General features: G+C 41.9%; 1 protein-coding gene across 9 annotated transcripts in view; it reads left to right on the top strand.

Annotated features, from left to right (window-relative positions):
- The first annotated feature begins 2,738 nt into the window (after positions 1 to 2,738).
- The window catches only part of gria2b (glutamate receptor, ionotropic, AMPA 2b), a 53,016-nt gene continuing 34,187 nt past the window's right edge, over positions 2,739 to 21,567 (top strand). For 4 of the 9 annotated variants that reach the window (XR_011179336.1, XM_069171280.1, XM_069171276.1 and 1 more), the window contains exons 1-2: positions 2,740 to 3,176; positions 3,364 to 3,504. Coding sequence is in view for 8 of the 9 variants with exons in the window: in XM_069171280.1 (XP_069027381.1) it covers positions 3,092 to 3,176; positions 3,364 to 3,504 (226 nt within the window). In the remaining variant the exon portion in view is untranslated. Of the gene's footprint in view, positions 3,177 to 3,363; positions 3,505 to 21,567 lie in introns of all 9 variants that reach the window. The other 5 variants (XM_069171275.1, XM_069171274.1, XM_069171273.1 and 2 more) reach the window with 3 other exon arrangements.

The following is a 21,567-nucleotide window of genomic DNA, read 5'->3' as shown; positions in this document are numbered from 1 at the left end:
CGTTGCTGTAAGATAATCAAAGTGAAATTGCATTTTAGTCGAGCAGCAGCAGCAGAGTGAATCCATGCACGGCCGAAAACCTCCAGACAAGGTCAGACAGATGAACGTATATATGTGAGAGTAACGTCGAGTGTGCGATTTACTTTGCCGGGAGGAAGGTTTCCAAAGATAACGGCATCAGAAAGCAGGAGTTCGGGTTTTTTTTTGGTATCAAGTTCACGTGGAACGCTTCAAAGGAAGGCTTTGCACTAAAAACTCCCAACATCAAGGCTGAAGAGATTTTCTTTTTTGGCCAAAAATGGCCAAAGCATGTCAAACTCAGACCAACAACAAAATTACCAGTAACTCTGGTTTACAGGTCTGTGGAGTTGGAATGGTGTAATTTAGTGCCAATTACAGAGAAAATTAATTATTTCAAACTCATTTCTGGTGACATCTTGAGTTGTTTCATCAGTAAACATCAGGCCAGTTAAACTTATCAACAGGCAAGAATACATTTCAGCATATATGAAGACGACGGTAAAGTTTCAAATAACAAATACAGCAGACATCTATTTTTTGGGGCTGCAATTGTTTTTGTTTTTTTACACCTTAATATTTATTTGAGGGGGTAAAGGCCTTGGACATATTTCCTCACTCAACTTCTCACAGATTATGAAGGGGCCATATATTTTCCTTGAGGCTTTTTCTCTCTGGTTTGAGCTGGGCCGGGGCTCAGTCAGAAAAAGGTGCAGCCTTTAAATTAAACTCTGATGACAGTTTTTATTGTTAAAAGTCTTACCGAGTGATTGCTTTCGGCTCTTTCGCAGCTATATCCTTTCAGCCAGAATGCCACAGCTCTTTCCAGGAAACATCGTCGGACTATTATTTGAGAAATGACTTGGAAATTATAGATGCAACATACAAAACTCACTTCAAATACAACCCACTATATTTATCGTAGCTGCGCGCGCACGCTGCTACTTTCCATGTAATGGTGGATTATTGCAGGTACATAAAGTGCCTTTACTTTTCGCTGTATTTCCAAATAAGATGGTTGAGATAATCTAGTTAACCTTTTGACTTGGTCTGATCACGTGGCAATTCATATTTCTTAACCTGTCGTACCTTCAAATGTAGCTTTGCTCCCAGATTTTGGAAGATACTAAACGTAGAAATAACACTCAATAAAATTGATGGCCAAAACCTAGAAAATAAGACCTAGATTGTAATAACATATTGGATTTTGTTTTCCCACCGGTGGAGCTGAAGGATTCTTTCCACGGGAGCGTGTTTCATGCTATGAGCTGTCCATGGTGCTGAAATCTGACTAACTGTTGCTTGTGACTGCCCGCCACCCTCGGCTCTCACTCACTTTCAGCCTCATTAGTTTGCTCCCAGACTGCTATCTCAGAGCGCCGATGATTAATACACATCTGTCCGTGCAGCCTGAGATATGCATATCATAAAACCAGGCGACAGGATTGCCACTTATTTCCTGTTGGCCGTGCAGCCGAGTGCTCCTTCCATTTGACCCTATTCATAATGGCACCTAGGAAGCCAGGCACGTATTTGCTTTGGATTTGTATGCAGTGGGGGGGAAATAAGCGCTAGATCAAAGTTAAAGAGGAGATTCATTTGATGGTTATTCCTGGAGGGCATGAGTGATGGCCTCCAGCTGATGCACTTGATGAGTTTTCTCAGTAAGAAATCTTGGCCTCTCACATGCTTCAGAGGACGCTTATTTTTTCAAGCGACCAAAGACATTAGAAGGATTTAATCCAAGTTTTATATATATGATATACATATGTCTGATATTTGCTCGTCCTGATCATTTTCTACTGCATGTTTTTGTCTTGTATCGGAAAAGTAATTTGACTGAATTTCATAAAGTAAACTGATCTTAGCTGAAGGAATTCAGCACACTTATGAATTCAAAGTTAAAGACATAAACATTTCTCTATAAATATGTAAAAAATACATTTTTGGACTTATCTGTAGTCTTAAAATGTCAAATATAAAGTCAAAAGTATATTATTTGTCTTCTGCTACATCTGTGTGGGTCCAATGAGTGCAGCGTAAGGACACCTTTACCCTGTTTTAAGATCATAGGTCCGATCAATATAATATTGAATAATATTTGGTATAAAATCCATTACAGCTCCAGAATTGGTCTTGAGAGAATTTGGACTTGCTGATCCCTCATTAAAAACTCCACTGAACACAGATGAGTTGTTTATTAAATCAACAGAAAATGAATCAACAGTTTTGGTCATACTTTAATAGTTTCAGTGCTTTCATAAAGCAAACATGACAAAAACAAAACTTGTGTGATCTTGATTTAAGGGGCTCCAAAAAAAAAAAAAAAATGAAGTAAGGCTTAGTTGACACAAGCGTAGTGCTGAAGAGCACTTCTTTTGACAAATAATGTGAATTAACCTTTGAAAAAAAAAAAACTGGGACTCCCACGGTCGATCTGTCTTGGGTGTACTTTGAATATGCTATATAAACACAAATATGAATAAGTGCAGGTGGTAATGACGCAAGATGTCGTGAATAAACAATGTTCAAGGATATCGCGCCTTAACGCTGCTCACTAAAGCGCAAGACAAAGACAATAAGGCTTCGGCTGCAGCTCTCGTTCCCATTAATTCAAAGCGCCGCGTGCGCTCTTGTCACTAAGTGGCTGCCCTCTCGGCTTTTTCCGTCTCCGTCCGCCTTCTCATTAACATTCCTCACTTGTGGGTGTGATGCTGAGAAGATCTCCGGCGCGCCGAGCGGAGACGCGCAGTGTCCCTGTGCGTTTAGAGAAAGGTGTAAGCTGCCGGCAGGAAGGGGAGCGACGAGGAGGAGCGCAGGACGAGAGACAGCAAGACCTACGTTGCGGGCGGGCGACCATTCTTTCACCGCTGCGGTCCTTTCCCTGCTAGGTCCTTTTTTACTGAAGATTTGGTTTCTCCTCAAGGCTGAAAGTCTCCAATATGTGTCGGATCTAACACCTCCGGAGAGAGAGAGAGAGAGAGAGAGAGAGAGAGAGAGAGAGCGAGAGAGCGAGAGAGAGAGGAATATCAGACTGCCCCCCTTGGTGGATGTGGACACCTAAACTGTGGACATGGAAAAGATAGTGAATTTATCCGTTTCAATTCTCCTGGTTTTATGGGGATGCGCGCTTGGAGGCTCACCCAGTGTTCAAATTGGTAAGTACCCAGTAGTTCCAACGGGGGGGGGGGGGGGGGGAGAAAAAAAAAAAAGCGAATTAACTTAGAACAATGTTGTGCGTAAAATCCTGAAAAAAAAAAAAAAAAAAAAAAAAAAAAATGGTTGGAAATGTGTTTTACCCTTCAAATTTGTGCAAGTGTAAGTGATATTCTGTGTCGATTTCAGGGGGACTTTTTCCAAGGGGCGCGGATCAAGAGTACAGCGCGTTTCGGATAGGAATGGTTCAGTTTGGCACCTCGGAATTCAGATTGACGCCTCACATTGACAATCTGGAAGTGGCGAACAGTTTTGCTGTTACCAATTGCTGTAAGTCACCAAAAAACATTTCACACAGTCTTTTCAAATCAAACGAAGCTTTCCACAAGTGCTCATGCTCATTATGTTGTTGTTTTTTTTTAAATTTTTTAAATTTTGTTTTATTCTTGCAACACGAGTTTGGATCAATGTATCAGCTGCTACGATGGGAATGATCTGAGCTGTCTAATCTATATTCCGTCAGCAAACACATTGAGACTGTGTGCTGGGTAGTTGGGGATGAACAGACAATCGTGTAGGCAGGAGGGGGAAAGTTGGTTTCCACAGTAACAGTCAGTCACATCCATCCCATTTTCATTCCTTCAGATTCAGAGATCAAACGGGCTACACTGCAAAAATATCGATCTTGATACTTCTTCTTTTCATCCACCAGTCTTTTAAACCCGAAGACACCCTCCCACCCCCCCTTTTTACTGAAGTTACTGAAAAAAAACAAGCAGGGTGAGGTACTCGATTCTAGTGAGCATCAAGGTGGTTTTTTTGAATCAAATGTCATCTTTTTTCGAGGCCACCATATCAGTGGTGACTTTTAATCATTGGGAAATAAAAACCTAAGCAACTAGATTTCATCCATTTCGCCGCACAAACTGCATTTTCTTCCATGTTTCGAGAAGAAAAACGGAGACTTTGCTGAGACTGTCGTTCTTCTTCTTCTTCTTCTTCTTCTTCTTCTTCTTCTTCAGCGTGCGTACCGATGGCACGTCTGTTCACAGCTCAGAAAGAAGCGGTGTTCATCCATTGTTGGCTCCTATAGGGCGCACAGATTTAGAGTGAGCGCCACGCTCATATAGTGGCTGGGCGACGCTTTAACACTGAGGATTAATATGATGCGATGAATCAACAGCAAGATGCACTGAAAAGATTGAGCAGCATCTTGCGAGAAGCGTGCGATTATTTCACCGCATCTGAATCGCGACACGAGTCTGCCGCACATGTAACTTCGTAAACCTTTTTTTTTTTTCTCTCTCTCTCTCTCTCATTTTCATCATACAGCTTTCGAAAGCTGCATCTGTTTCTTCAAAAATAAATAAATAAATAAATAAATAAACAACCGAGCTTCTTCAGGTTGTCTTTGCAACAGCCGCAACAAGAGGCAGATGAGCTCTGAGGTCGCTATTTTTAATAGTCACGGTTCGTACATTTCATTAGGCGGTTGCCAAGCGACTGCTCCTCTCAACAGTCTCTTAAACATAAATCAAACGCTTCTGATTGGTGCGCGCATCGGTCCAATCGATTTCATTACCATATAAAAGCTTCCTGCTTCAGAGCTCCTCGCTGCGTCCTGCAGATCACAGGGGAGTCATGTCGCTGCTCGAGTTGTTTGCGTCCCCTTGTACGTGGCGGAAACACGGCAAGCATTGTGCACCTTGCTGGAAAAAAACAAAACAACATATGTTTTCTAGGAGTTAAGACTTTGTTGTATAACTCTGGAATATTATCTTTATATTTGTCTATAACAGCAGTTCACAGCAATCTATAGGAGACATTTTTGTCCCCTGGAAATACATTGTGTAGATGTTTTACTACAGTTTGACTGACTTGTTTTCATCTCATCCCGAATAGACCCAATGCCTGTCTGTTTTTTTTTTTCTCCAATTTACTTCCCTCTACAAGTGTGTGTGCGAGGTGTTACATAAACACAAATTTGACTGTAAGCAGATTAGGCACAAATCTTTGCAAAAAAAAAAAAAAGAAGAAGTTGTTTGTAAAGACCCAACCTGATTATCAGTGATGATAAAAAAAAAACAACAACAACTGGAAGGATGCTGAGCTGATTAACTTCCTCACCTCAGGCCACTACATCTTTTTAATCACCATGTAATTATTTTTGTCGGATTTACGAAATAAAGTGAACATAACGTTTAACTGAACACCAGAAAATATTTAGGATTTTCCTTTTCTTTTTTCTAAATTTGTTTAATTGACGGCACAAATTGTGACAGCCGTCTGTCGCACACCCCTCTATAGAAACCGCTGCATGTCGATGACAACAAAAAAATAAATCAGTGCACTGCAATTCTTGGATTTTGAGTTCATATTTTGGCGAAACAGAGTGCTTAACGTCCGTGCAATTAACCGAGTGGACCTCGTGCGCGGCGGTTTGTGCTAAGTAGTCGACTCCTGTGAAATTTCTAAACTGGCGGGGTGACGAACGGCGAGGCTGGTTCGGATCAAGGACGATGGCGTCGGTGCGGTTCGTGTCACCGAGACCTGTGTCACACTCACAAGTGACCCTGAAAGGTGAACGAGTGGGAAGACAACGTGAACAAAAGAGTGAATGGATGCACGGTAAATGTGACAGTAAATGACTGTCATGCTCAACATTAAAAAGGCCTTCGGTATAGTCAGTGGGAGGATTGTGTGTGTGTGTGTGTGTGTGTGTGTGTGTGTGTGTGTGTGTGTGTGTGTGTGTGTGTGTCTCTCTCCAGGCTGAATGTGGGCACAGGCATACATCTGGTGTTTCCAAAATGTGTGTGAATGAACTCTGCCTCCCTCCGTTAATTGACTTCTTGAGTGGGAGTTAGAGGCGGGAGGGTGGAGGAGGAGGAGGGGGGGGGGGGGGGGGGGGGGCTGGCTGGGGTGAGGTGAGGTGAGGTGTGTGGGTGGGTGAGAGAGAGAGAGAGAGGGTGGGGGGGGGGTAAGCCAGTAGATGGCAGCCTGCCTCACAATCCACCTCCCTCTGCAATTATACTACATTAACACCCCTCCTCCCCCCCTCTTTTTTTTTTTTTTTTTTTTGTCTTCTAAAATGAACTTCATGAAAACGCGTGCAGGAGGATAAAAGGGAGAAATATTGAAGCTGACACTGAAAGCGAAAAAAAAAAAAAAAACAGTAACCACAGGTTCTTAAAAGCTTTTCTGTTGAATCACACATGAAACATTTTGGAACCGGCAAAAACACATTAGCCTTCGGGGCGGAGGTGGGGTGGGGGTAGGGGGGGGGGGGTGAACGCAGGAAACTGTGAAGCTAAATATGATGTGATTGTCGCGGGCTATCGGACCTGAGAGACAGATTCAACGTCACACTATCGCCTCCTGAAATAGGAACGCAGACATTGTCATCGGGCACAAAACTTCAGTTGGCACGGAACGGCAGATATTTACAGACATATCGCATCGTGTATGTTTTATCGGTGCGGACGGTCTTTTATTTCCTCGGAAGAAGAACCCGCAACATATGGACCGGTAGCTCGCGGACACATCCCGCTCTGGTTTTGTCCTCGGTACCCGTGCAGCAGCAGCACACTTCATCGATGCAGTGTGTCAGAGACGGCGGGAGGGAGGATGATACATTCCTCCATCAATAACAGCTCATCTGGACGGGCCTGCGTCTGCTGCCAAGACCAGGGGAGTCATTTGTGACTGTGTGTTTGGAGGTGTGTGTGCGTGTGTGTGTGCGTGTGTGTGTGTGTGTGTGTGCGCGCGCGCATGTGTGAGCTGTCCACCCAAAGCAATAAATTGAAAAGAATCTCGTTCGAACTTCCCTCGATTGCCGCCACCTCCGAGACCCACCGAATGACTAACTAAAAAAACAAAAATCGTCATCATTGTTGAAAATAACTGATATTTATGTTTGAGTTTTTTTTTTTTGCAGCCATGTTATTGTTTGGTATTAAGTTTTTGCAATTGCAAGTAAACTGCAATGAGGTGCTCCTCATCCTGTGAAAGCAGTTACGTAACGTCTTTTGTGTGTGTGTGTGTGTGTGTGTGTGTGTGTGTGTGTGTGTGTGTGTGTGTGTGGCTCCCAAAGTTTGAGATAATAACCCCTGAAGACATCGTGATGGTTTTTCTCTGCTCAGGTGTGGAGATCCGTGTTTTTTTGTTTTTTTTTTTAAAGTGTCCGTTTACCAGTCGGGGGAGGATCAGTGAAAGAGGGCATCGAGTTGCATTAATCAACGATGATACAAAGTTGGGAAGTTTAAAAAAAAAAAAAAACATGCGTCTCGTTAAAGTTCTGCGGCTTGCATTTGCAATCAGAAAGCCATATCGACGCTAACAACGAGATTGAACCTGCATTTAAGGACTTCGTCGGTCACCGTACGGACCGAAAGAATTATCCAATCAGAGCCCCTCGTTGTTGCTGCGCCTGCAGCGCAGGTGCTCGTCGTCGAGTCGTTGCTGCAGCGGGTTTCGTTGCTTCGCCTGTCCACGTGTGCGTTCGGGGGCCTGTGAGTACAGCCGTGTCAAATGTAGTTCTGTGCTTTGCGTGGGCGTTTGCGAGTTAAATACGTTGGGTTGAGAGTTGAGCTGTATTAGTCGCACGCTAACGCCTGTTCAGCAACAGCCAATCAGAAGCCGGGGGAGCCACGGTCATTTCTCGATGGGTCTGCGGCGATACGTGATCTGCAGCTCATTGTGACGCCGCCCCGTGACGACTGCGAGTTGGCGTTTCACGGTTTAAGCCACGCAAAGTGACGTAGCGTGCTGTCCGTCGTTGTCGGCATTAGCCCCGCCCACTATTTCATTACCCCCCCCCCCCGTGTGTGCGGATGTTTTCTTTTTTATTTCTGCTTTTCTTGTCGAATCAAAAACATTCATATAAACACACGCGACATCACACACTTTAAACAGTCACACACACACACACACACACACACACACACACACACACACACACACACACACGCAATAATATTCAATAAAGACGATTGGAATAACATCGATGCACCGCAGCAGTCACACATTAACCAACCAGCTGAAGTTACAGTCCTGCAGCCATCCATCATCGCAGAACCAGAAAAGGCATTTGCATAATTTGTTTTAAAAATAATTTCTTCCCTTTTGTGTCTGCTTTTGATTGAGGACTGAAAAATACTTTTTTTTTCCAATTCTATTTAGAGGCGGTAAACAGCCAGCGTACGGACTTAACGGGATTACATATTTCATTAATTTCAATCCCATAGTCGGGACGCAGAGGGTCTTGACCCTGCTTCTCGTGAGCTACTCGGTGTTTTTTTTTTTTCATTCTCAGGCTTCACATTATTATTCAAATTATCTAAATGAAACAGTGTTAGGGGCGGGGGGGGGGGGGGGGGGGGAAGAAAAAAAAAGAAAAAAAAATCACCATTAAGTTAAACTGCGCTCGGCTCACAGATCGCTCTTTGGTGAAGGGTCGAAAGCGGACACGCCTCGACGTTAGGGGACACAAAGGAGAAAAGGTTGGGAACCTCTTTTAAAGCCCAAACTTTTGCACGAACACGATGTTTTGAACATCTAATTGTAAGTAGAATGCAGAGCAGCTACGGTTTTGCACCTCTGTGTCATCCGCAGTGCAAAATATCACACCTCCTTCGACAGCAGGTGAGACACACACCGCTGCGTCACTCCCGTCTCCGCTCGCATGATTTGTTAATTGGACAGACCGCGGGGACAACGGATGATTTTGATGTTGCGTTGCAAGTCGTTAAAGGATTTCAGATCAAAGTGGACGTACATTTTTCCACAAGGAACATGCGCGAGCACAAAACCTGGTCCTCGCGCGTATCAGTAATTGTGTTTTAAACGCGGTTTCAAAAGACGGCACGATCCGATGTTTCTTTTTAACCGACCGTAATTACTGTGAGGCTTCATATTATTTCTGTCACAGTTTCTGAGGTGTTCGTTATACGCTGAACACACAGTACGATGACAAAGGCAGAACGCCATCTTACTCTGTACTTACAGAGCGTCTCTTCACCTTAACACGCCAGTGGGGACGGAGCTGCCACGCAAAGTGCTCGGCTGTCGTTGGGAGCCATTGTCCATTGTCTTGCGCTGGGATTGAACTACCAACCTTATGATTAGTGCTTTATTAGCAGAATGGAAGGAATTTAGATCCGAGCGAATGCCAGCGTTAGTCGTAGTGGGATAAAACCTAAAGGCGCAATTCATAGATTTAGATTGATAGACTTCGGATTAAACAGGTGGCAATGGGTATTAAAAGTAAAAGGCTAAACTACCACTCTACAAACTGAGTTATTTCAAATCATAACTCAGTTTGACTTATTAAACTTCCCTATTTCTGTCAGATAGATTGAAACTACAGCAAACTAATCATGTTCCAAAAGTCATTACTTGAGATTGTGTTATTCATGAGCATCATAAAACTCATTGCTTATACACTAACACGTTTTTTTCAGCGTAGACTGAAAGGTTTGAAACATTGGAGGAGTGCAGCTGATTAATTGTTTCTTAAACTGAATACTAAGCTGCTTTTTAAAAAAAAAAAAATTTTTTTTCATCAGTGTGCTAATTATTAACTAACTAGCCATGTTATATATCTGAAAAACTGCTGTCAAGCTGTGAGCTTAAAAACGTTTGTCTCAGCTTGTTTCCCCCAGGATGTTTCTTTTTTTTTTTCTCTTCTCTTTCAAGAATCCAATTCTATTCATTTATAGCTTTAAAGTTAATCTGAAATCCCCATCATCCCTTCAATGCAGCCCAGTTATCAACTTTAAGAGAACCCATCTGCAGGATGGCACTAAACCTTTAGCACCTTTCAGCAGGGAGACATCATCAGTTCTGATCTTGTTTAAGATACAAGAAATAACCCATCGACTGTTTATTGAGCCAACTGTATTTATCTTACTTCTCTGCGGCCTTTTACTCTGTTAAAGTGATAAAACGTTAGCGGTACACCATTCACATGACCGTGTGTGTGTGTGTGTGTGTTTTTCAAATTTAACCTTATATACAGCGATAGTTTGCGCCCGAGCGTTTATTTCCAACAACCACCTCTTTCAAAGCAAACCGCTCTTCCACATCTGAGACCAACAGAGGAGTTGGAGGTCACTGACAACCGCATCGCGATTTAACACTTCAAAGTTCCTGTTTGTCATGGTCAAATCACGTCATAGTCTAATTTCATGCATCTAAATGCACACAGCCTTTCAATGGAGCGCGCATTCAGGGACCTCGGTGAATGATCAAAAGCCTAAACCCACCGTAGATGCACGGCAGAGAATTGGTTATCGACAATTTATTGTTCACGCTTAATTAAGTGCATTCTCCTCCATTTCAGAGAGAGCTGTGAAATATTAAATAGGCCTGGGAGCTGGCCGGTCAGAAAATGAGGCTAAAAGCCCTCTGTGGATCTTAGCTTGCCCTGAATACAGCCCCAACCAAGCCCTTATCACTGTGTCCTCAAAAAAAAAATATATATATACCAGCCTGAGATACCATACACGTTACAGCCTCATTCACAGGTCTCAGCTGGAAGATGCTTCCTGTCTCATGTCCAATGTCTTGGTTTCTCGGTGCCTCCGAGGCAGGTGGCGCCAGTTTAAGGCATTTTGGCCTTAAACTGGAAAGGAACCAAACTTTTTTTTTTTTGTCACCACAAACTACATTTTAAACCAGAACAGGACCGTGAAGGTTGTTGATTTATTAGATTAATTGAGACAAAGCTAAACTTGTGTTTAGATCAGTTTATAAATATATTTTATTCATTTAAAAGCACCAGAATCATCACCATCAAATGCAGCTGAAAGCTCCAAGAATAAAAAAAAAAAAAAAAAAAGGTGAGTTTGGATTATTTTCTCAAACTTTACTCTTCCCAAAATCAACAATGGATATTGATGCTCAAAGTTTTTCTCCCCTTTGAGTTTCAAGTATCCAGCGTTCGTCTCCCGTTGTCACGGTAACACGCAGCTGCACTGATCACGGCGAGGAGAAAGTCCGATTTCAGTAGAGCACAGAGTTTCAGTCGTCTTCTTCTGTTCTGGTGATTAACTGAGGTTAAGAGCATTAGCGGAAGGTTAAATGCAGGCATTTATTGCTCCCGTCTGGATTTCACCTGTCCAACACCGTCCAACGGAGGGATGATGTAATACGCAGTCACCGACTAGGCTTTCGTTGTCAGCTGGAGGGTCCCATCCCTCAGCTGAGCTGCACCGAAAACTAACTTCAGAACAAATATCCTGCTCAGTAGGTTTTTTATAAATTCAATCATCCATCCATTTTTTTTTTTTTTTTTTTTTTCCCTTTTTCTCTGTGTCTCTGCAATGGGGCCACGAAAGACAAAGATTAAGAGATTGCCTCCAAAGAGAACAGATCTTTATCCTAAAAAAGACGCAACCGGGGCTTTATCCCTTTCTTTCTATCTGGATGCAGCCCCCCCCCTACCCCTCCGCCAAATATCTATCATCTGAAAAATAAAATCTCATCCATTTCTCTGCAGACGTTTATCGAGCTCTAAAAGTTTGTACAGTGACAACAGCGTCGCTGCCTCACTTACCCTCGCTGTTTTCAATATGAGAGCTAGTTTTCTTTTCAGAGTGTAGCTGTCACCGGGGCGAGATTTATCTCACGCGTCAGGATCCGTGATACTTGGTAGATAGAATGATTGTAGATAAGCTGCCTTTGCCATGTAGCATAATGTTATGACTGCATCCATAAAGCTTTGGCTCGATGGAGTTTTACGGCGCTCTTTTAAATTCAGTAAGCAGGAAGACACATATCAGATTGCCATATTTACAATGTTTATTTGATTTATCAACATTCGACCATTCAGACACTTTTCCCCAAAAACGTACACAGACTATCTTGTATTTTTCTATGTTAATGATGCTTGCCTCTATATTTTTATTTTAAGAATTTGATTTCGTTTATTCTACAAAGTAGTTTTAAAATATTAAATGCAAAAACTACAATTTTACAAAAAATATTCTAAAAATAAAATATTTCAAAAACAATTACATTAAAATATATTAACTCAATGAACACGTTTAACATTAATCGATAGATCATTTATTTATTTATTTCTCACTGACACCAAAAAGGAGTCGGGGAGTTTTGTTATTTGTTAACATGTTTACATGTTTACAGAAAGAACATTGTGGGAAAACAGAGCTAGCCTTTCACAGGTGCTTAGCATTGCGGGTCGATATGAATTTGACATTCAAATATTTGTGCAGTCAACTTGGCGCTCAATTAACTGAGAATGACCAGTATTTTCATTAATGCAGCGAATAACCTTTTCCTGCTGAGAAGGGACTCTCATTAGCATGCACAGAGGAGGATCTGTCCTTCCCATCATCGTGCTGATTAAGATTTGATCCGGTTGCCTTGTCTGCTCTTACAGGGTGTTCTTGTCAAACTTATTAGGATTTGATGGAGTGCGTATGTGTGTGTGTGTGTGTGTGTGTGTGTGTGTGTGTGTGTGTGTGTGGAGAGAGAGAGAGAGAGAGAAAGAGAGAAACAGAGGGACAAAGAGGAAGATAAAGAACGAAACAATGATGAATGAAAACGACAGGACAGAGCGAGAATGTCTTTATGGTGTGATAAGCAGTGAACGTGTCTCTGTGCTCTCTGTTGTTCTGCTTGTTATGTCTCACTGAGCAAAATGTAAATGTAATGTAAATGCAAGAGAGGCTTTCTTTAAGCGGGCTGTGTCCTTTAAAAAGGGCATGATGACTCAGGCTAAAGGTAGATAAGATCAGAGGGGCGAAAGAAATCTTGCGCCCTTTAATGCATAAAGGGCCTGTTTTATTGTGTCAGTGCAGCATTTTACCTTCTGTGTAACCCACAAACAAGACTATTAATACTTCACTTCATTCATAAAGAATAGATTTAAGCATATGGACAGCTTCATTTCTTACTGTACATATGTTAAAAACTGGCAGCTCTCTGTTCAGCCTTTTAAATGCACCATAATGATTGAGGATTTTCAAAATAAGAGGCTAAAGATTTGCCTGCTTTTCAACCACAGCTCACTTTGTCCCTTTTACAGCTCTGCTCCATTTGAAACATTTCTTTATGTTGTCAGCAGCGCCGTTAAGCCCTGTCTGTTTCGCAGACAGCAGTATTGTGCTCCCGTAACAACTTGTTCCCTGATGGTAGGCCTGCTTAGACAAAAGGTTTCATCTGGACCGGAGCCAGCACATCTCAGCAGCTGTTGACTCGACAACAATTTCTTTACGCATTAAAGGGTGCAAGCTGTGAAACTGATCTCATACTTCCCATGTTATACAGATTATGTTAAAGACATTTTGTAATCTGGATATTTACTTTTTCAATCACTGACGTCCAATATTTTTTAGTAAACAGATCTGAACTGTTTAAATTCAGCTGTTTGCACCCGAATTGAAACATGTGACAACAAAGACCAGAAAAATATATGGAGTAGCTTTGTGACTTTGAAATCCGGTCCGCTTGGCTGATTTCTTTTAACGATATACTGCATATCTTTGCATTTAATTGATGAATATTGACTTGATTGTGTTGAAACACACAAGATTTGACCAGATATATAAAAATTCTGTGCAGTGCAGGCAAAGAAGAAAAATAACCTGTGGGGTTATTTGAAGCCTCCATCCTATAATGTTTCAAGTTCACAGGTATAGAAAACACAAAGTTTACAAGCAAAAATAATGTGGCTACATAAAAAAAATGATGCAAACAAATAACAACAAAATGTATACGACAACCACAGCGAAAACAATAATGTCAAGGTAAAAGCAAATAGATATGAGTATGAATATTACTGCACATGTCCATCTGATTACTTCACAGAGATCAAACAGAACGGTTGGCTCTTCACTTCAATGCATTATTTTATTCATAACATTTACTGTATGTCTAATGTGCGCGTGCTCCGAGGCATTTCCTCTACAGAGAACTGTTCGTTGTCAACACAAATGAGTGACAGAATTTCTAAGCGTTCGAGAGTGAACTATCACAAGCGGAGTTTGCTTGGTTTTGAGCCATGTACCGCCAGGTACCGTGCTCACCCACTGCTTTGCTCTGTGATGATGTTTGTCTCCCTGTCCTCCATGTTTTTTTTTTCTTTCCCCATGCGAAGCAGTCTGTAGGCGGTTTTCTTTGATCTGACCATCTTTGTTGGACACGGATTCAATGGAGGAAGGGACTTCAGGGATTGGACATAGGAAGGCTTTCTGGTTTTTATAGTCTACGGGGGTGTTTTAATGTTCTCCTGTGTAGTTTCTTTTGGTGTATTTTCCTACTGTTCTTCTCAGACATGAAAAGAGAGCGAACAGACTGTACAATAGTCGATTTGTGAAAATCGTTTTGAAATCTGACAAAGGGAACAAAAGCGAAACATAATTTAGAGAAGATGAGTGCAAAACCACCAAAGTGTTACCGTTGTTACAACAGCTGCAGGTTACAAGGGCAAACTGATTGATCTCATCAAACCCAGTCTCCAATCAAAATGTGTAAGAGCTATGTTGGTCCACAGCGCAAAATATTTTCTCAACAATAGCTCACAAATCATGAGATGCCTTCATTTTTTCTTATTTACGTTACTTAAAATATATTCACAGAAATTTTGACTCAAAAGTCGCTTTTCAGGGTGAAAGGCCTTCAACCTCTCCTCCCTGAGAGGATCTTTTTGTACTCCATCACATGGCTTCCTTCTTCGACAAACCACTCCTAAACAGTGGCATTTCATAATTTTGTAGCTGTTATCATGAAACCGATTTGTTTTGCACTGTGGTCCCTGAACAGATTGGGAACCCTGCCTATGCATTAGCCAAAAATAATGGAATCGGAATAACGTTAATTCTCCAATTTGTGCATCCATATATCCAATTAAATACTTTAATTTGCACAAACAGTAACTTCCCAGTTTTGTTACTGATTGCTGTTGACAGCGGGACCAGCTGTAGACAAAACAAGAGTCACAGATTTTAAAACACCAACTACATTAGACTTCGAGCCAAAATCTCGTCATTTAAAAGAAGGGCTGCGTTCTGCATGGTGTGATTTATTTATTTTTATCCCACAGATCACAAAACATTGTTTATCCTTGTCGTGTAAGCTGCAGTTACCAAAAAAATAATATTTACAAGATGTCTTCGTCCTCCTGCCGGCTCAGCTATCAGTCAAGCACACGTATTGTATAATGAGGAAGTGTTTGATATTTGTGGACCTCCATTGGTAGAAGTACAGTGGCCGGCAATGCTATTAGATGGCGAGGACAGCAGTTAATTCCCAGCTTTTCTGCAAGAGCAGAGGAATTATTCACATGGCAATATGATGCGGTGCTTTGTGTAAAAAAAAACTTGGAATTATTGTAAATTAGCATCTGAGTAGCTATAAGGTTTAACTGAATGTAGCATTCCCTGCAGCACCAGCCCCACATGTTCAGTTAAGAAAAGGTCAAGTACAGTAAAAAAAAACAATTTAAAGAGAGACAGACCACAAGGACTGCCAAGTATGCAATAGGTGCCAGGACAGAACAATTAAACGCACGATAACATTGACAATTAGAAGCAGATAAGAAAATAAATCAGAGAGAAACATGACGGGCGCAGATAGGATTTCAGCCAGCGGCTGCGTGCACAGAAGCTAGAACAGCACCCGTGTCCTCCGGCAGGTGAGATCACGGAGCGTAGCAGGTGTCTGAAAGAGTGGACGAACAAACAGAAACATGCATTCACACTCGGTTGCAGATATATTCCGCCGTGTACACACACTCAGGCGGCAGGCAGACAGTGTGACGATGCAGCAGGCAGGAGGCAACTCGAACGCTCCCAGCTGTCGACTCCTATTTTAACCTTGTGAAACCAAAGTTAACGGAAAGGAGTGAGGTGGCTCATACACGGGTAGATTCTGTGTTTGGACCGTGTGAATTTGGCGTGGAGACCTGCAGTATAATGTGGCAGTCAAGTCCTGCACACACATTTTAAAATGATACAAGCAGAAAAAAAAACAAAAAAAACACGGCCTCGCATCTCTTGGCAGCTCCACGCACCCCCTGCTGTGATAAAACAGCAGGAGAAACACTGAGAAAAGGGAGCAGCTGAATACATTATCTGACATTTTCTGATTTTACTGTTTGTCTCCCGAGAGGAAGTCAGAGTTAAAGCGTTACATCTGATTAAATATATCGAAATGCTGACCTTATATTCCCTACTTAAATGATGTCTGGGACTTTGTTTCATATTTTGAGTTCAGAGTGCAGATTCTTGACTCAGTTTACCATCAGCTTACTCACATTATGCTGCACTCGCCAAAGAAATCAAGGAAATTTGGACTCTACAGAGTTAGGAAATATACCAGTTGAGATTAATAACTGCCAAAATGTCTTCTATATTAAGATAACAGATAAGTTAGAAGTATGTGTGGTGATTGTTCAGAAGAATAGAAGACCCAAATGCTCGACAACCGGGGTTGTTCGAAGTATGAAAAGGTTTTTATTTAACTAAGCAGGAGTTGAAATGCAGCCAAAGCAAAGCGAGTCATTACTGGGCTGAATCCCAAAAATAAAGTCCCCAAAAAACATAAACCAATGAGTTGGCACAGGGGGTAAAAGTTAGCTCTTACAGGGACTCAAGAAGACAAAGCACAAAATCCAGGCACAAAGACAGGGCTGAACATGGACTAGGAGCTTGACACAAGGATCCGAAAGCATAGCAACAGAAAAAGGAGCTGACACACAGAGAGAGAGAGGAACACATACGGAAACCGGGGAGAGGAGGATAACGAGGGACAGCTGAAACTAATCAGGGCAGCGGAAGACCAGCAGGAAACACACAAGGGCAGGAGGTGAAGCGAACTGAGACGTACGAGGTGAAGCGAACTGAGACGTACGCGGTGAGTGACTGCAAAATACAACCAAATGGCAGAACTATGACACCGATAGCAAAGGAACTTCATGTGCCAGAGATTGCTCAAAAAGTAGTCCGAGTATTCACGATAATACCAACGATGTTAAATTACATTTAATACCTTAATACACTGCCACAGTGTACGTGGTATTTACTTTTGAGCCATGCGAACGGATACGTTTTGAGCAAAACAGCCATCGTGGTCCAGTGACAACATAACAAAGTCTTGTTCTGTGTTGGGTCTGCACAACAAAGTACCCCTCTGTATTAGAGAGGTGTTTGTCAAAAACAGTCTAATTTCCATGAAAATCTCCTCACAGTGAGAAAGACATCAAATCCCATGAAAGGACTGCAGCTGCCACCTCGATCTTACTTTTTAATGCTCTCGCTATTGTTGAAAGCCGATGCCTCCGGAAGGTCACAACTTCAGCTCGCTTCCTTTTTGAAGTGGGAGCATTGTGTAATCTGCATCTTTTTTTTCTGCGGGACTTTTCACTGACACTAAATCACAGAAGTGTGTAAGCTTCGACAAAGACACAATGTCAAAACTGTTTTAAATAGCACAGGGGAGCACCGTGTATGAAAAATGAAGCCATTCTCGGGAGCTTCAGTCTTCGTCTCTGTAGGAGTTTTCATGCAAATGACACTCGGTGTGCATCTCATCAATTCCTTTTTTTGGCATTCATAAATGTTTAATTATTTTGCATCTTTTTTTCCCCTGAAATATTATTATATAGATTACCATAGTATAACGTCACAGTAAATAATGGTTTTACCTCAAATTACTCAATCGATGGATCTGAACACTTTCGGCACTGATAACAGTGTTTTAGCAGGACGTATGCTGCGTTATTCATCGTGGGCACGAGGAGAGTCCATATGAACGGCGCCCTCTTGTGGTATTCACGACGTCGGAACAGGAAATTATCTGTAAGCTTTGAGTTCACGAGTTGTCACGCATTTGCGGACGGAAATGGCAGAGGTCATGGAAGTTTATTGTTCGTTGGATGTTAAGCTAATATATTGTAATTTTAGTTGTGTACAGTTTGTCCTCATAATGTTAATAACAGCCCACGTCAGAGAAAAAATGTTGATCTTCCCAGCGGCCTCATCTTTTCTGTGCCTTTGCATTTCCTGCATTACATTGCCGCCCTGTTAGCTTGCTAAATTATTAGTCTCTCTTAGCTTCCAGATGGCGTCCACGTTGATGTTACCTAGCAACAGCAGCAAAAATACAGCATATTTATACATTCCTAATACATTTATTAGGGAGTTATGATATCAGAGTATAATTTATGAAGCCAAATCAGCTTCACATGATTTAGGGCAGAAGAGAATCCTTGATTTTGATCGGTTTCTACTTGTCGATTAGGAGTCATAAATATTTCATGACTGTACTTCTGATTTATTTATCTAAACTCCACGAATGCGTGAATCTGTTTTTGAAAGGGAATGATTGATGGGTCGTTGCACGAAGGTCGCAGCGGCAGACGGATGAACTGAGGGGTCAAGGAAGAGTTGACGAGTCAGGGGTCAAATGGAGATGGGGGGCTGATGAGAGACCCGAGGTTGTCTCGTGCGACATTGGAAGCTGAGATTCAGGGTGGCGGTGACACTTTTCCCCGTGTGGGTAATGAGAGAAAGAGGACAACACGGTGGATCCGGTGATGAAGGGATGTAAGTAAAACACGAGGTAACGGGATTCAGTACCCATAAAGTGAAACCTAAACGCATTAAGGTTTGAACTGGACTCGCTGGGATCATATGAATTACTGTTTCTTTACTTTGGTCCACCTCTCCTCAGTCTTCATCCTCAGCAAACACACAGTGTCTGGTTGCCATGGCAGCTGCTTCCTCTGGATGAAGCTATGTTTTTATAGATGTACCTAATTTTGATCTCGCAGGTTCCCAGATCATTAGAACATAGAACAGATCCAAAGGCTGCTTTGGTATTTCAGCTAAAGGTCAGTGGACACTCGGTATGTTTTAGTACAGGAGGCGGACGAAATGTGAACAAAGTAGCTGTGTGTGATGCATGGGGCCGCTATTGCGGAATCAATATGGCTGAAGAATTCAGTATTGTGCTTAGTGGGACAGATTGGCGAGCCAATGCACGGGCACACAGCACAGCGCTTCTCTTTCTTCAGATATAACAAAGGACTTATTGAGGCAGTGTTTTTACGGTTGGAAATATTAAAGATTTTTAAGCAGAGCGCTGCGTGATTATTGTGAATAACAAGCTACAAATGAGGTTTTTCAGACAGCTGCTATTAGTTGGGATTCTTTCTGCAAAATCCTCGTGTCTGATGTTGGACCGTATTTCTTTGAAAATTGTGTGCCACAATTTCTGTTCTTGAAAGCTCCAATCTGTGATTGGTGCTTAACACAGATCTTGAATGGATGGATAGGCCGGGAATTGCAAAACAGTTGTTTAGTTTTTAAGTTACTCTGATGGCAATGCGCAAACACTGAATCCAAGTGAATGCAGAGGTGAAATAGACTTTCTGGTGTCATTAGATGGTACGCAGGCTGAGTGCTGTTAATGACACTCCTAAATGATGCAGTGGTTACATTAAAAGATAAATAAAAGAGACCGCAAAATGGGTTTTTATTGTTTAGTGGACAGTTTTTCACTTTGGTTCCTTGGTGATGGAAGTGATCTTGTGAGTCTTTGAGACAGTTTTGAGGGTTTCTGTTACAATTTGGGGAAAAAGTGAAATAACTGATGTCAATCTGCTTGGGAAAAGTCTTGGGCACCTGTTGTGCCATATTATGAGACACAATTCATGTGAATTGATTTAATGTCTGTTACATGGGATATCTACTTTCAGTAGTATTGTAGAAACTGGTTTCATTTTTTTTTTTTTTTTTTTTTTTTTTTTTTTTTATCATATACAATTGTGAAACCTGCTTTTTGTGTATTTTTCTTCATTTTTTTCCTCTTCATTCTTTTTTTTGTTTGCTTAGTAAATTAGATTTTGATTTTGTAATAATCACATTTCAGTGTCCAAAATGGTTTAAAAAAAAAAAAAAAAAAAAAGAAGCTGTGATTTTAAATGCTTTGCGTAAAACCTAGCACAGTGCTACTTGATAGCATCTTCAAGGATGTTGAAAAGGATTTTGTAGTATTCAAGTTGAGATAAAGCGAGTGTAAACGAACTGTTTTCATCAGCTCAGCGGCACCGAGCGTGACATTTAAACTGACTTTGATGTATGCGGTTGGTAGAGATCCCCTTAAAGGGTTTGACTTTGTCAGATTTATTGATACAGATTTCTCAGGAGAAATCCTGGGAAGTACTGTGCATTGTTAGGTAGTGGTACGTGATGTAGCTCCAGGGAGTCAGCAGTCCAACACAGTCAATAAGTGGCATTGATAAGCTGCTCAGGCACTTTCTGGGGCTCCACACACGGTCGCTCCTCGGCCGCTGCGGCGTTGGGAAATGCTTAGACAGCAACAAAAAGCGGAGCTAAAATGACGTACAACGATCACACACTGGGCCTTTTAATATTGGGGCATTCATCAGACTCTGTTCTTGTTGAAACCTCCGTCCTCCGTGTACGGCATCAGTGAGCCTCCAGGAAACAGGTCAGCGAACAAAGGCAGAGAAGGAGACAGAGAGAAATGGGGTGAGAGACGGGAGGAAGCGGGGGTCAGAAGTTGATAAGAACTGAGCCGTACTGTTCTTCTCGCGACCAGCTGCCGGAAGAGCTGCTCAAAGGCAGACAAAAACACTTGCCAGTCCTATCGACCACTCAAAAGCATGACTGAGAGCTGTCACCCCCGGCAACAGCCTGCAGCAGTTCTGTGCTGCATCTAGGTCCATATTACCAATGGAAGAATTTCACGATCATGACATTTTCAGATTTATTTGGTCGTATCAGAAATTTGAATTAACGCAACCTTTCTACCTTGAAGAATTATTTCTGCGTGTTGCATTGATAGTAGTTTTGAGGAGTGCATTGAAACACGTGGAACTGTGAGTTCAATGCATTTTGCTGTTTTCGCTTGTTTTCAGAAAGATGACATTTAAACGCTACATGAAATGATGTGCCATAGGTGAATATGTTCTGCTGTGCAGAGAGAGAGAACATGGCTGAGATACGTTACCCTGGCAACAGTCTACAGAGGGAATGAAACCGGATCACGCCTTTATGGGCTGCAGAGAAGAAGGGGAAAAAAAAAAAAAGCTTCTACAAGTTATAAAACAGTCTCCATAAATTTAACATGTTATTGATAAATATTTTGTTGGGAGTTTCCAGCCTGGTGGAGTACAGTCTTTCTTTCATAATTCTCTAACCAGAAGAAAGCACGTGGGAATGGTGTGAATGGGGATTCAGCTGTGGGCTACACAGTGGATTAATTGAGAGAGGAAGAAAAAGATGAAGTCTCAAAATGGTTCTCGTGTCAGCCTCAAGTCAGAAACATCCTTTTCCATTTTCTACATCCAAGGCTTGGTGATAAGGATGAAAATAAAAGTCCAAATTTACTTGGCCGTTTTAGGGA

Source organism: Embiotoca jacksoni, unplaced genomic scaffold, assembly GCF_022577435.1.
Source record: "Embiotoca jacksoni isolate LCO1_2020_lvr unplaced genomic scaffold, fEmbJac1.0.p SCAF_5, whole genome shotgun sequence".
NCBI classification, from domain to species: Eukaryota; Metazoa; Chordata; class Actinopteri; family Embiotocidae; genus Embiotoca; species Embiotoca jacksoni.
This window is presented reverse-complemented; position numbering and strand designations above follow the sequence as displayed.